At 38.3% G+C, this 16,687-nt stretch overlaps 1 protein-coding gene across 1 annotated transcript in view; it reads right to left on the bottom strand.

Moving 5' to 3' along the window:
• The window catches only part of shroom3 (shroom family member 3), an 89,294-nt gene extending 74,958 nt beyond the window's left edge, over positions 1 to 14,336 (bottom strand). The window contains 1 exon segment of the mRNA XM_046867305.1: positions 13,290 to 14,336. Within this exon segment, the coding sequence (XP_046723261.1) occupies positions 13,290 to 13,397 (108 nt within the window). The 5' untranslated portion in view covers positions 13,398 to 14,336.
• Positions 14,337 to 16,687: the final 2,351 nt, after the last annotated feature.

The raw sequence follows: 16,687 nt of genomic DNA, 5'->3' as shown, positions 1-16,687 counted from the left end.
GAAAGTCAGTAGGAGTAGGACAGAGTACATGCATGTGAATGAGAGGGAGGGCAGCATTGAGTAAAAGACAGGAGGTGGAGCTGGAGGTAGCAGATCTGAAGATTAAGAGATTTTTATTGGGATTGACGATGATGGACAGGATTAGAAATTAGTTTATTAGAAGGACAGTGCATGTAAGACATTTTGGGGACAAGGTGAGGGAGGCTTAATTGAGATGGTTTGGACATGTGCAGAGGGGGGACATGGGGTATATCGGTAGAAAAATGCTGAGAATGGAGCCAAAAGGGAGGAGGAAAAGAGGAAGGCCAAGGAGGAGGTTTATAGATGTGGTGAGAGAAGACATGCAGGAAGTCAGTTTGAAAGAGGCAGATGTAGAGGACAGAGTGGTATGGAGACAAATGATCTGCTGTGGTGACCTCTAATAGGAGCAGACTAAAGAAGAAGACATCTATCAAGCAAACTTGGCACCTTTGTTGGTAGGCCACCCAATTTTTTAAAAAGCGATAAAAATGTAAATCTAATTAATTCTTTGAATTTTCTCCAAAAAGATGACACAGTAATGTCACTTAACTGTTGCTTTCTTCTTTTATGTTGTTTTTACAGGCTGGGACTGCAGCCTCTTTCAGTTGTTGTTGGGCTTTGGGCAATTTCTCCCTTTAGTCTCTTCTTTAGGAGATGAAAATGCTCAGTTGGGTTAAGGTTTGGTAATGGACTTGGCTAGTCTTCACACTTCCACTATTCCCTTTGTGTGTTTTGGGTTATTGTCCTACTTCATTAAGAAGTTTCTCCCAATTAGATTAGAAGCATTGCTCTGTAAATTGGCAGACAGTATGCCCTGTAAAGTTAATTCATTCACTGAATTCATTCTTCTGCTACCATCATGAGTTACATCATCAATAAAGCTTAGTGAGACCATTTCAGAGTCATGCCCAGGCTTGACCGATGAGCTCATGTCATGAGCTAAGCCTCATGAAAGACTTTGGCCTTTCTATCACTATGGTAGCGGTTAATCACAATTTTTGTCTCATCTCTGTATTTCTTTGCAAATTCCAATCTAACCAGGTTTGCGTCTGACCTCTATTTTTCTGCTCTCAAACTCTGGATATCTTCTTCTCTACCCTGTGGAGTTTGTTGATGTCATTGACTGCTGTTTTTGGATTTTCCATTAAAGCTCTCAAAATGTTTCTGTCATTAACTGCTGCTGTTCTTTTCCTTGGCCAACCTGTTCAGTGTCTGCTTGTTAGTACATGACTAGTTCCTGACATTTCCAGGACAATGTTATATTAGCGATGCCCAATGCTTGTGCAATGGCTCTGATTGATGCTTCAAAATAGCTTGCTTTTCTACCCTAGACAGATCTCTGATCTTCATGTTGGATTATCGTTTTCACACAGGTGAAACCCAGGGCTCAAAACCAAATCCAGACAGCTTTTAGTCAGTCTAACAACATACACGTTGACAACTTGTCACACCTGTCAGACACATGTTCCAATATATTTGATCAGCTGAAAAATAAGTGGGTACAAACAAAGAGTGCCCTGTTCTAAATTGCTTAAACATCTAGATTGAAATATCAGGAATTGAAACCTGGAATTATGATCTATCATCTCATATTCAAACCCCAAATGTCTTGCATGTTGTTCAATGCAAATACAAAAGAATTGTTCTTCCTGTTCCAATTCTTTTGAAGAGGACAATGACAGGATTAACAGAGCTGATCATATAAAACTAATCCTGTGTACACAGCACTTTTGTTCTGTGGTATAAAGTACTGCTTGCATTTGACACCAAATTCATTAACACACACACACACCCCCTAATAGACACTTACCACTGTTTGCATGATTATTTAAAAATTCCAGTGATACAACTGCATATTGGTTTGTACTCATATGCGCAATGGCATTATGCTTAATGCTTCTGGTTTCATTTGCAATAAATGTATGCAAGATATCAGTGACCGAATACTGATGGATGTAAACACAAAGATCGTGAATTCTGCCAAAGGCCACTGGTTGCAAACCTTATATTACCTGTAATATATTTTGTAAATAATTGTTTTTATTGCAGAACCTATTTTCATTTACCAAAAATGAAAGTGACTGGTCAAGAAGATTTACTTCTCAGGTGCATAGAAGAGACTAGTGTTCACAGCAATTGGACTCTATTATTTGCCTCGGCTTTTGAATACTGTCAATGAATGGCAGGCACCGCAAAGGTGTAGAGTAACAGGATGAATATTCAGTTGTAGACGGAATAGATTTCAAAACGTTTTACTTCCATAGCACCACTTCAGGGCACTTTGAATGCAGGCCAGTATGAATACACTACAAATAAAACACGGGTATAAACCCTCTCTGTCTTAAGGCAGGGGTTAATGACATTCTCAGAGATGCAATTGCCACAATTGCCATTTCTCGAAACAATGACATACATACATTTTCATTTTACTGCACGTTGTATCCTGCATATAACTATGACAAATAAAACAATCTAGAGAATCTCTTGCCAAAACATCACAAATAGGTCCAAGAAAATTCAACAAAATGTTAAGGCCAAAGTTAGTTGAATGTCTCTCTGTCAACCTCTTAGGACTGTAGTCAAGAAATTGTAAGGTTCCAAATAAGTGGTTGTTTCCTTGTGGGAACAGAGTGTGCCCATCATTTCCTTTGTCACTCTGCCACCTAAAGAATACGTGGGCCATGTCTGGTTGCCTACAGACATTTGGATCAAGCCTTCTGGAACATGACTAGACACTTTATTTTTTATTATCACTCACCTAGGTACCAATTATCTTCAAACCTTGTTATTAGATCACCAATCATTGCCTTTGATCACTAGATCACTGGCCTCCAATATGACTAACCCACTGGCCAGTTGGCAAAAAAGGTTGTAAGGAATCTTTCAATTTCTTGTCACAATGGACGTCATTAATCTCTAATTGTTGTAGACCCAGGACCCTTTCGAAACTTTTACAAACATCATGCTGAACACCTAACCCTGAAACCCACAGGGTCTTTCATCCAAAGCACAGGCAGTTTACAGACTGAGGCAGGCATCCTGTGGTGTACAGCATTTACTTCAATCTATTACTGAACTTGATATTGTAGACAGGATAATATTATTAAAACAGAATGATATATTCCTGTGTGTAAAGTATGCTGTTATTGATTAACTGCCATGTTTTCAGTGTCCTCAGCCAGCTTCTACTTCACACGAAACGAAGGGAAAGAAACACAAAGGTAAACATATTCGTGGTCAAAATCTTCAAACTTCTAAAGAGCCTTGCTTGCTAGCAACTGCATACTCCTTTGATAATTAAACATTCCTTGCATGCCAGCAGTCTAATAAAGTTTATTTGTCCTCTGTTTTGTTTACTGATTCCCTTCCTACACAACTTTTCACAGATCGACTGTTTATCATTTTGAGAATTTCGTAGGGATATTTATGATGTTTTTGAAGAACAACAACATTAGTTTCTTTATCTAGCTGTCTCCCTTTGATGACATTATACAGTAAACTGTGATTTTCTGCAATTTGCATTGTTTATCTCAATCACAGATTTTGTACAGCGAAAAGAAGGCATTATATACAGTATCTCAAAAAAGTGATTACACCCCTCACATTTCAACATCCATTTCAGTATATCTTCTCAAGGGACAATACTATAAAAATGTAACGGATATTTTTTAGAGTAGTCATTCTGAGCTTGTACAGTAGTATAGATTTTCTATCTTCTAAAAAGAACTCAACATACAGCCATTATTTTCTAAATATCTGGCAACAAAAAAGCTGTCCCTCGCTTAACTATGCAAAGCCACATTCCTATTCATCATGTAGCAGTTAGAATTTGGTGCTTTGAGTACAATTCTCTCTTACTGACCACTGGTTTAACTATAAGGCTATAAGAAGATCAGAAACACTCTGAAACTGAGTTATAGTACAGTGGCCAGGGCCATACAGAGGATTTTTAAGATGGGTTCCATTTGGAACAGGCTTCGCAAAGGTCCTCGTGCTGTGTGTCAGATGAAGACGCTGGCTTTAAAAAACAGACACATGACTGCTGCCAGCATTGCTTTAGAGGTTGCAGAAGCAGGAGGTCTGTTATCAGTGCTCATACCATACGCCGCACACTGCAGCAAGTCGGTTTGCATGGCCGTCATCTCAAAAGAAAGACTCTTCTGAAACTGGCTCACAAGAAGCCCGCAAACAGTTTTCTGAAGACGACCTGTCCAGGAGCATGAATTACTGGAACCATGTACTGTGGTCTTAGAAGACTAAGATAAACTTGTTTGGCTCAGATGGTGTCCAGAATGTGTGATGACGCTCTGGTAAGACAATTGTGTCTTGCCTACAGTCGAGTATTGTGGTGGTAACATGATGGTCTGAGGTTGCATGAGTGCTGCTGGTACTGGGGAGCTTCGGTTCATTGATGTAAACATGGATTCCAACATTCTGAAGCAGAACATGCTGCCCTCCCTTCAAAAACTGTGCAGCTTTCTAACATAATTACATCCCCAAACTGCCTTGATAAAGATGGAGTGATGGAGTGATGCAGTGGCCGAGTATGTTTTAAGACCTGAACTGTATTGAGCACCTGTGGGGCATTCAGAAGTGTCATGTGTCTATTTCCTGCCATTGCATGGCTATCGCACCACAGACGTGGGCTACTTTACGAAGATAAGAATGAGCAAGGCAGAAGGCAACAAGAAGTCTGGGGTTAATGTGGATGAGGCAGAGGAAGTCGGTGTGTTAACATGACTGAGAACAAACATTCCTGATCACCATCCTCTTTTGTCTGCTTGTGTTCTATCTGGTGGATGTTCTGCCTGGACACATTCATTAGGTAACACAATTTGAAATTCATTTTGTATTAATATATTAATTATAGTTGTCAAAATCAACATAAAATAACAAATTAATTTTAACGGCATTCATTTTATCAACGCACACATTTCGTACGTTTGCCTATTCATAAAATCTTCAACGAGACACACGTTTATTCACTACGTCCTTTCTTGACTCGGATAAAAAAAAACCTCCACCGAAAATTAATTTTCAATCAGTAAATATTCGTTTTACTGATGTGCCGAATCTCGTATCAGCATCAAAATCCGCCATGATGCACACATTTAACCCTTTGGGGTCAACAAACGGGCCGGCGTGTTTTGTGGATTTTTTGCTTATTTTTTGCCGAAATGAACAAATTATTTTTTGATCGAGCAATACAGCAATACATATTTCCAATCTGTACAGGGTCTACTGTGTAATCTGTTTCTGTAATCTGTATCTGTAATCTGTATACACTCATAATAACATAATAACACTGTGCTTTTGTAAAATAAAGAAAACAGACAGGGTGCGCTCTTTGCCGTCTCTGCCTCCGTCATCTCTCTTTCCGGACACATAAATAAAACAACCTGAATCTCAGTGAATATTTGCCTCCCATAAATAATTTATATATTAATAGAAAGCTCAAAATGTCTACTTAAAAAAAAACTATATTCTCTAACTGAGTAAACAGTATGAAAGTTAGAAGAGTTTCTCCGGTATAATCTCATTAACCGTACATGTGGAAACATAGCAAAGGATATACACACACACACACACACACACACACACACACACACACACACAAAACATACACACGTACAAAAAATTCATAGTTCAGTCCGTACCTCGGTTTTTAAGTCATGGTTTGGTTCAATTTTGGTACAGTTGGGGGAAAGAATTAAAAAACAAAATTGTCTTCAGTTTTTATTAAGGCAGTTAATTATTATTAATATTTGTGATCATCAAGATTTGATCAATTTACATTTTTAAAACAATTTTAAATAAAATGCCTACTTGGTTAAATAATACATAAAATAATATTTTATAATATTTTAGTAAAAAATAATTATTGATTATACTGAGAGATCAATTTTATTGACAAATTAAATTGATTAAATAAAAGGAAATTTTGAATTAGATAGTTGACATTTGTTTGACCCTTTTTGGGTAATACAGATGTGTATGTCAGATGTGTGTTTTACATATAATTATTTTTTATTAATTAACATTTAAAGATATGTTCACTTAACTAGTCTACTTATTTCAGCAGATTTTAACAAATGTCTTCATTCCTTCTATCCATCGTTCATTCACTCCCTCAATATGTGGAATTGTCAGGATTTTTTCCAGGAAGCTGGACATAAAACACTAAAGAATCAATAGCGCTAGCGTTAGCCGCTAACCAGGAAGCTAACGCTAGTGCTATAAATTCAAAATGTAAATGTAAAGTGATTTTTTTTGTCACAAACACAGTTATACGCAGGATACAACTTGAAGTAAAACGTTGGAAAAAAAAATTCTTGAATCATCACTTTCTGGTTAGCGGCTAACGCTAGCGCTATTGATTCTTTAGCGTTTTTATGTATGCGCAAAACAAATCTTATTTCCGGTAGGGCCTGACACTGCACTAACTGTAGTTTCTATTACTGCTTAAAGTGCGATGCTGAGACTAAACAAACTTGCAGTCCGCCATTTTATACGTCCATGAGGAAACCCAGATTTGAACTTAAAACGTAAAATGGATTGCATTGTTAACGGAACTGAAAGCCCTGTACAGGAAAATATTAATACAAGTACGTGTATCGTTAGACCCATATATATATATATATATATATATATATTACACACTATCACCTTCAAAATAGTCCCCTTTGCACAGCAATACAGAGCTCCCAGCATTACAACCACTTCTGGAATATGTCCTGTAAGTCTTCTTTACGAAGCATGTCAAGCTTCGAAGCATTCTGCAATTCAAGCTGAATCTCTGCAATGATGTCAAAAATGTGACCTTTGGGCAGAATCGTCATCTTCGGAAGAGGGCGAAGTCCACAGGAGCCAAATCTAGCGAGTAGAGTGAGTGTGGAAGTATGATCATGTTTATCATTGTTCTCCAACGATTATCGTGCATAAGTTGCCGAATAGTTGTGGTGGCAGACGTGGTGACGGACATGGTCAGAATAGCACTAGTTAGCACCATTAGTCTCTAAACTTTTTCGATACCACCTCATAAAACACTGTTCACACACTTATAAGGAGACTATACTCTGAATAGTCACTGACAAACTGACTATTTATTTTTTTTAATATGCCCGTAATCAAATATGTTGATAACAGGAAGAATGTTAAATCATCTTTTCCTCTCCTCCTCTCTTTGGAAGTAAATCAAGAGGGAGGCTGCTTTTGTGCCTTTTGAGGATGGTGCTGACATCTAAACACACAGCCAGCACTGATTAGAGTGTGAAGCAGTGAAAGAATCCACATGGTGACATTTCCATCAGCACACAGCAAGCCTTTCACCTCCTTAACTTCTCTCACTTTCTCTCATGCTGTCAGTCTTATCCTCCCACCTCTAAAGCTTCAGAAGTTTTATTTTTTACCCATTTTCTCTGTCTCGCCATTTTTCAGTAAAAAAAACAAAAATATATTATACATAATAAAATATTCACTTACAGTTTTACAGTGTTAGAGATGTCTCATTGTACTTTCCTAACTCTTCTAAAATAAATCTATGCCTTTTGAACTCAGCCACTCAACCACTGCTGCTGCTGCTGCTTATCTCCTCTGTCGCTCATCCCCTCAAGGGTCACAGAGTGGGTGTGTGCATGTGAGTGCGTGTGTGTGTGTGTGTGCGTATTTGTGGTACTGGGGGGTTGTGCTGCTATTGTTTCAGTTCTGTTCACCCATTCAGCCCTACAAACAGCACAAAAGCCCAGCCATCCAGCGAGACATCAAAGCCACAAACACCACACTGAATTCAGACCTTGTTCTACTGCTACACCAGCATTAAAGCTACACTAAACACTAGACCCAAATGACGCTCTATCTACAACTGATTTACGCTTCGGAGCACAGAACTGGGTTACGCCATTAGAATGTCATCCACGTTGTCATATACAATGTAGAAAAAGGTCAAGTTATCAGCACCTAAGTGCCAAATACACATACAGTGAGGAAAATAAGTATTTAAACACCCTGCTATTTTGTAAGATCTCCCACTTAGAAATCATGGAAGGGTCTGAAATTGTCATCGTAGGTGCATGTCCACTGTGAGAGACATAATCTAAAAAAAAAAATCCAGGAATCACAATATATGATTTTTAAACTATTTATTTCTATGATACAGCTGCAAATAAGTATATGAACACCTGTCTATCAGCTAGAATTCTGACCCTCAAAGACCTGTTAGTCTGCCTTTAAAATGTCCACCTCCACTACATTTATTATCCTAAATTAGATGCACCTGTTTGAGGTCGTTAGCCGCATAAAGACACCTGTCCACCCCATACAATCAGTAAGAATCCAACTACTAACATGGCCAAGACCAAAGAGCTGTCCAAAGACACTAGAGACAAAATTGTACACCTCCACAAGGCTGGAAAGGGCTACGGGGGATTTGCCAAGCAGCTTGGTGAAAAAAGGTCCACTGTTGGAGCAATCATTAGAAAATGGAAGAAGCTAAACATGACTGTCAATCTCCCTCGGACTGGGGCTCCATGCAAGATCTCACCTCGTGGGGTCTCAGTGATCCTAAGGAAGGTGAGAAATCAGCCCAGAACTACACGGGAGGAGCTGGTCAATGACCTGAAAAGAGCTGGGACCACCATTTCCAAGGTTACTGTTGGTAATACACTAAGACGTCATGGTTTGAAATCATGCATGGCACGGAAGGTTCCCCTGCTTAAACCAGCACATGTCCAGGCACGTCTTAAGTTTGCCAATGACCATTTGGATGATCCAGAGGAGTCATGGGAGAAAGTCATGTGGTCAGATGAGACCAAAATAGAACTTTTGGGTCATAATTCTACTAAACGTGTTTGGAGGAAGAAGAATGATGAGTACCATCCCAAGAACACCATCCCTACTGTAAAGCATGGGGGTGGTAGCATCATGCTTTGGGGGGGTTTTCTGCACATGGGACAGGGCGACTGCACTGTATTAAGGAGAGGATGACCGGGGACATGTATTGCGAGATTTTGGGGAACAACCTCCTTCCCTCAGTTAGAGCGTTGAAGATGGGTCAAGGGTGGGTCGTCCAACATGACAATGACCCGAAGCACACAGCCAGGATAACCAAGGAGTGGCTCTGTAAGAAGCATATCGAGGTTCTGGCGTGGTCTAGCCAGTCTACAGACCTAAACCCAATAGAGAATCTTTGGCGGGAGCTCAAACTCCATGTTTCTCAGCGACAGGCCAGAAACCTGACTGATCTAGAGATGATCTGTGTGGAGGAGTGGGCCAAAATCCCTCCTGCAGTGTGTGCAAACCTGGTGAAAAACTACAGGAAACGTTTGACCTCTGTAATTGCAAACAAAGGCTACTGTACCAAATATTAACATTGACTTTCTCAGGTGTTCAAATACTTATTTGCAGCTGTATCATACAAATAAGTAGTTAAAAAATCATACATTGTGATTTCTGGATTTTTTTTTTTAGATTATGTCTCTCACAGTGGACATGCACCTACGATGACAATTTCAGACCCCTCCATGATTTCTAAGTTGGAAAACTTGCAAAATAGCAGGGTGTTCAAATACTTATTTTCCTTACTGTACTTACGGCCTTTTACTGGCATAAATACACCATTCGTGGGACGCCAGTGCATTAAAGAACATTGAAGACATCCAAGCTCATGAATATTCAAAAAACTTAATTTAACAAAATCTTTGTCATTTACAAAACCCTTTATTACCTTCATGATTTGCTTATATTTTGTCTATATTTTCTGATCTATTAAAATTTATTCTAATAGAACAGATACTCTATTAAAAATTATATTATCAAATACAATTCATAATGCTGGTCATTATGTGCAGAATGTTCAGAAATAGTTGTGTCGTTCATTTTATGCGAGAGTGAATGGTAATTAATAAATAATAAAAATTTAGTAATGCATTAAAATTGTTTCTATGAAAATATTTGATTTAAATGCATATAATTTTCTACTTTACAAATTTTGACATTCAGATTTTTCTTTTACAATTGTCATTAACTATAACAAGGAGAGAATGGATGAAAAAAAGACAGTTTTCAGTAACGTTGGATGATTTTGTAGAACTGTCTATAATAAGAAAGGGCTGTCCGATGTCATCGCATGTCATTTAAATTTGTTTTCGAAAAGTACATTTTGTTTAGCTACTGAATGAAAAGCAAGTTTACCTTTTATATTGTAATGTTAATAGCAAAGAGATGTCATAGCTAAATATGTGCAACACTGCAGAACTACTGCTTCTCAGATCTTTTGCTACATTGACTAGAGGTCACAATGCGTATTTCCCAACCTCCAACCTGGTAAAGTCAAAGTACACATTCCCACAACTTCTCACTCGCTACTTTGAGGAAGTCTTCTCAACCACAGGTTCCTTCCCCGTTCACACTGTAATGTCTGAACAACATCATCTGAAAGAATAGTAGCACTTGTGTAGTTTTTATGTACATACACATATTATCAATTCACATAGAGGCATTTATTCTGACTATACAGCTTGCTACATAATAATTTTTACTTTGTCAAAAAAAAAAAAGCTTAAACAAGATATAATTCCAACCAGTATATTTACACTTACCAAATGAGTTGAATTCAACATTTCTTTTTTGCTCCACTTTTAATTCTATGTAAGGACCTGTCTGATGATGTGGTTTTCAACTGTGCACACCCTTCCATAACGATGTAAATATATTAAGCATTGCTCATGCATTATATTCTACAGAGCATCAGATATCAAGATCATCAACTACATCCCTGGACCCAACCTGCTCTATGTAAACAGTTCAGGCTGCTGCTGGTCTTGTAATAATTTTCCCGCCTATTCTGCACATTGATACGAACTACGCCATGCGATGAAGTCATCTCAAACGTTTCCATGAACTTGACAATGAGTTCAGTGGGATCTCTGGTCAGCATATCTGAACTGAGTTCGGCTCCTTTGGGATGTGGTTAACAGCATAAATGTGCATGTGACAATTGTGTAGCAATGATGCTCATATTGATGAGAAATCTGTGCTATAAAGACATCAAATACCAAACTGGTTCATAAAGTGGCATTTTCATGTATAGTTTTCGGCTTTATTTTTTAGCGAATTGTCTAATACTATATTTTTGTTAATGGGAAAAATAAATAAAGATTTTGGCATTATAACTCTCTTATTCAATGACAATGTATCGGTATGTAGTCATATGTCTGAGTCATCAGTGCACAGATTTACTTCAGCTCAGGTTCACATGCTTTTGTTGTATCTGTCACAAAGCAATGCGATATGAAAGGCAAAGATCAGAGATGAATAAAGACAAAGGACAAGCATGGAAAACAAAAGAGAGGTTTGAGATGCTTCCTAACTCTTCTCTTCCTCTCTTGTTCTTATCCCTCTGAATCGTTTGATTTCTGTCACGTATAGGTCGAGCACCAAATTCTTTAATGAACAGGTATGCATGTCTTGCGCTGATCACACATATTACACGCTTAGACAAATTGAAAAATAAAAATACAAACATATAAACACTTTTCTCAGATGTCACAAGGCTTGCAAGAGGACGTGCCTCTTATCTTCCTAATCGATTAATAGAACTATTTTCAATTGTACATTACATTTATTTGTTTGGTTTGAAAATGGCAAAACATTTTTTTTAACATAAGCCACTGTAATATTAAGCAAGTTTCATGAATGTTAGCATTCATGCTTTGTTACATAAATCTAGGGGCCACACCAGGAATCTGACCTTGTACTCCTCAATTAGTATCTAGTGATTTTGAGCCCTTGACTCATTACAGGAAAAATTCCAGCGGTTTCCTACATATATTGTTTTGCAATCCCTTTTGTTTTCTGCCTGGAAAGTAAGAAGGGATTCTAGATAACAATGACGTCTCATAGGGTAGAAAACAAATACTTCAAAATCCTTGTTCACCAATGAAAGTACAGTATACTGTGCCGGAAAACTGTTCTAAGAAAACCTGATGCTGTAGAAAACCTTTAAAAACTTCTGATTAATTAGACCTGGGAATTCAACAGCACTGTCGGATAGAAAAAAAAAAAATATATATATATATATATATATATATATATATATATATATATATATATATATATATATATACATTATTCATTCTACTTGTGATTGTGTGGATTTCCTGTGGGATTTCCAGTTTCCTCCTACTAGTCAAAAACATGTGGGTAAGCTACAATCTCTCCCTCCCTCTCCGTTATGCTCCTACAGTACCAATGATCCCGTCCCTTTTTTCCTTTTTCCTAGTCTACCTGATTCATCCTGATGCCCTACCCCTGGATGGTGTTTTCCTGAATTGGAGACCAGTCTGTGCAGCTGAGGATGGTTCCACACAAACAGCCTAAACAGCCATTGAGTTACTGAGCAACTCAAGAACGATGAGGATGGATATAAACTGTAATTAGCATCAACCGTCTACTGCAATCTGCATGAAGAGTTCTGTATTTAAGTGTCCATCAGTGAACAGTTCATTGAACAGCACACCTCAATTATGATGGAACTATAATGAATGGTCATTGGGTGTCATCTAGATGGGGATGAGCCTGATTGAGCCGGGTTCCCCTCAAAGTTTCTTCTTTAATGCATTCTCTCTGAGTTTTTCCACGTCACTGTCACCACTGGCTTGTTCATTAGAGACAAACTTATAGGCACTAACATATGCCTATAATATGCCTATAATATGCCTATACATCATCTTTGGGACAATATCCATTATTAAAAGTGCGATACAAATTTAAAATTAAAATAAACTGGAGGTGTTCCAGGCGGTGTGAACAAGTGTATGAGTGTGTAAATGATGCACTGTGATGGACAGGTGGAAACTCTCCCTCCTTATGCTCTTATTGCTGGGATGCTCAATAGAAGGCAGTTAGTGAGCATGTCAAACATGTAGGAACTGTAGGTGTTTTTACATTAAGTGATCCAGAGTCCTGTTCCTGCTGAAATGTTATTTGGAGTATAAGAAAGGTGTACTCTATTTACATTTCTTGCTTAACAGCACTTCCATTGATATTTTCAGCATATACGCTCCAAAACACGCTTTTTTTACCCGAATTTTGTCGCGATCTGACGTCACTGAACACCACGCGTTCGGGTCACCATAGCGACGAGTGAGCAGAGAGGGGGGAAAAGAAGATGAATGGTTTTTGAATCACTGATCCCGGGTGAAAAGAACTATCGTGGTGTTGTTGCCTTTTTTTTAACCCGATAACCACAATAACCAGCCGCACATACGTACCTTCGAGATGATTAACGGTTCGCCGTGTTCGAGGCCGCCTTTGAGCGTGAAGCCCCACGGAGCTCCGCCGAGCAAGCAAGCCTCAACAAACACCGAGTTTCCGTCCATAGTTTCACTCTCCCGAAGTCTACTGCGCTAACTCGGTTCGGCGAAAAAGCTCTCGCAGGAAAGGAAGGATGTCCCGCGACCTGCTCCGTGCTTTTCTTTCCTCTTTACAAACTGAATATGTAAAACCAGCAGCGTTCACTTCCGTCGCTTCAGTCATTTCTCCACGTTCGAGTCCTGAAGCGAGACTGAACCCAAGAGCATTTCTACAGGCAAACTCACACACGACCAATTTAAAACTATATATATATATATATATATATATATATATTAATATATTCCACAAGCCGCAAAAAAAGAAAAAATAGGGCTAAATTTTAAAAGAAGTAAAAAAAAAATCTAGCTCGTTTGTCAGCCCTTTTCCCAGTTCGGACATTTTGATTTTAACATTACAATAGAATTTGCCACGATCCAGCGCGCGCACAGAAAAGGCGAGCGCGCTCCCCGCCGTCGATCTCACCGAAATGTGCTGTCAGAAACTTTCAGTCGCGCGAAACCATCCAAATCCACAAACAGGACACGACCCCCGGCTGGTGGTCCCACACACCACCTGAAACCAATCCGAACTCAGATTTCCCGCACTGCATTCAACTCCAGCGTCGTTGTTTCGAGGAGTTTCTGTTCCTCGGACGGATGGATGAGGGAACCCTCACGAGCTCGCTCCCCTCTCTTCCCCCTCTCTCACCGCCCAACTACAGAAACTCATCAGAAAGGTGGCTGAAAATGCGCATGCGCGCACAAGGGCTGCCTCGGTCCACAAACTTGTTTTTTTGCACCATGGACCAAACCAGTTTCACGCAAGACCAGTTTTTTTTAAGGTTCTGGGTTGCTCATCAGATGGTTGGTGGTTCAAGCACCGCCAAGCTGGCACAGTTTGGCCCTTGAGCAAGGCTCTCAACCCATTATTCTCCAAGAGGCCCTGTATCACTGCTGTATTATATATGTGATCAATAAAAAGTATCCCTCTTTCCATATTTTTCTATATTATATTACTATTTGATATATTATATGATTAACATTTTAATTATGGCATATCTAATGAAAATGTAACCTAACTCACGGTAATGCAGAATCAATTGGTCTTAGGTTATTGATGCAAAGAAAAAACTATGACTGAAACAAGTGCAGGAAATTGGCATAAGGGGAAGTGGTCAGACCACGAAAGTCAATGAAATGGAAATAAATTAAACATTACAAATCAGGTCACCTGGTGAATGGGGACCCCATGACCAACTACATAAACATAATCATGAGGCAGGTGGACTGAGAGTAGATGACTAGTTGACCAATTTCCTTTTCTGAATCTGTGATTACAGTGGGCAGAAGCTCATTAAAACTGGAGAGTTAAAGAAGACCTGTTGGAAGTTTTTTTTGTCACCATAGATTTTCAGCATGATTTTTTTCAGACACCTGCTATGAATATGACAAAATTATAAAACATAAAATGTTAATATGCAAATTAGGCAGCTTTTTCGACTGTTAATTTTGTGAAACTGCGCCACATAGAGCTTGCATTTTAAGTTCCCTCCATACACATGCACTGAATGGGAGTCAGTAGAGCAAAACGTGAAGGGTGACCTGAAAACTGTAGGTGGCCATTCTCCAATGTCTCAAATCAACAAGCTGCTTCTGCCATAGAAGTGCCACTCATTGAATGTTTTTTGTTTGTTGCATCATTCTGTATAAACTGTGTTAAGTCCCATCAGCAGTTGCTGGAAAACTCAACAACCAAATCATCTGGCACTAACAAGCATGCCATGGTCAAAGTCACAGAGATCACATTTTTTCCCAGAGACAAAAAATAAGGTCATATTTTTTTCTTTATAATGGAATCTCCTGACTTTTATCTGCATGATTTAATGCACCCCACTGATGCAATCGTGTTGTTGTTGATTTTATACCCACTGCAAGCCCAGAGAATTCAGGAACAATATTGTAAAAAAATGTTTTATTAGCAGGTTAAAATGAACATGACCATGCTCATGAAGTCATTGTATTAAGCTGTCCAATGTGTACATTAATGTTGTGGAAAGTTTTCAAGAATTGTACATTTCTGCTATGACTTACATCTCAGCAACTATTTAAAGCAATTATTTCATCGGACTTTCTCCTTATTTTCTCTGAAAATTAGTTTTAAAATTGTAGCTTGTCATACAAAATCTTCTGTCCTAAAGACTGTCACTGACACTGACACTGGATAGTTATTTTAAAAATGTTTAATTAATGTCTCCCTATAGAAAGTTTTCATCAGTTTACAAATAATTTTTAGTTAAATTTTTACAGCAAATGATTATTGCAAAAATGTCTACAGTCTTAAAATACTGTGAGATTAATGGATTTATGAAGCTTAAATATACGTGTGTAACATACACGCACTTACAAATGCATAAACAAATTGCAACATGTAACATTACATACACATTAAGTATTAGTACTTGATTCACATGAAGCCAAAGGAAATGAGCTCATGTCTATTTTCCAGTTTATATGGCAGGGCTGATTGTTATGTCTCACACACAAACACAGCTAACATCTTCACAAGGACAGTTTAACTGATGATGATGCTCAAGCCAAACATTCATAGCGCATTCCATTTTTATTGACTAAACAAATTTGGAGGTCCATTCGTGACTTTTTTCCGAATAACACAAAATCCAGCAGATCTGAATGTTTTACTTTGACATATTAAAAACAGGGGGAAAAAAAGCCCCATATATTAATTCACATAAAATCTAGTGTAGTCAGAGAGATTTCTAAACAGTAGCCCACAGTGCACAACATAACTAATGCAACAAAAATTTGCATTCACTTCTGCTTTAAGGCATAAGCGAATATTGACTATGGGCTTGATTTGTCTTTATCTTTAATTTTCTCCCGAACTGCCGCTTCAACACCTACCAGTCAGCAGGTCCCTATTATACTAGAGCTGACAAAATGAAGGATGAAGGTTCCCATGATCTCACATGAAGTTTATTTCATTACTGTAAACTGATTTGGATATTTCTAACACTTAAATGGAATTTTGTGAGAAACAAGTGACATATTCCAGTTTTGTAAAACATTTGTTCCTACTGACTAATGTAACAATAATTTCCAAAAAGGTCCAGTAGGTCAAGATCTAGAGTATGGCCCACACTATAGTCCAAATCAATATTGTTTTACAGAAGTAGCAAATAGCTCACTACATTGCCCAAGATATTAGCTGCAAGATATTCATTTCTCTTGCCAGTGACTGCAAACGAGGTCTTCTGTTTTGGGACATTGTACTTAGTGGTGCTGCTTTTCCTTTCATT

The sequence above is a fragment of the Silurus meridionalis genome, chromosome 15 (genome assembly GCF_014805685.1).
Source record: "Silurus meridionalis isolate SWU-2019-XX chromosome 15, ASM1480568v1, whole genome shotgun sequence".
Classification (NCBI taxonomy): Eukaryota; Metazoa; Chordata; class Actinopteri; order Siluriformes; family Siluridae; genus Silurus; species Silurus meridionalis.
This window is presented reverse-complemented; position numbering and strand designations above follow the sequence as displayed.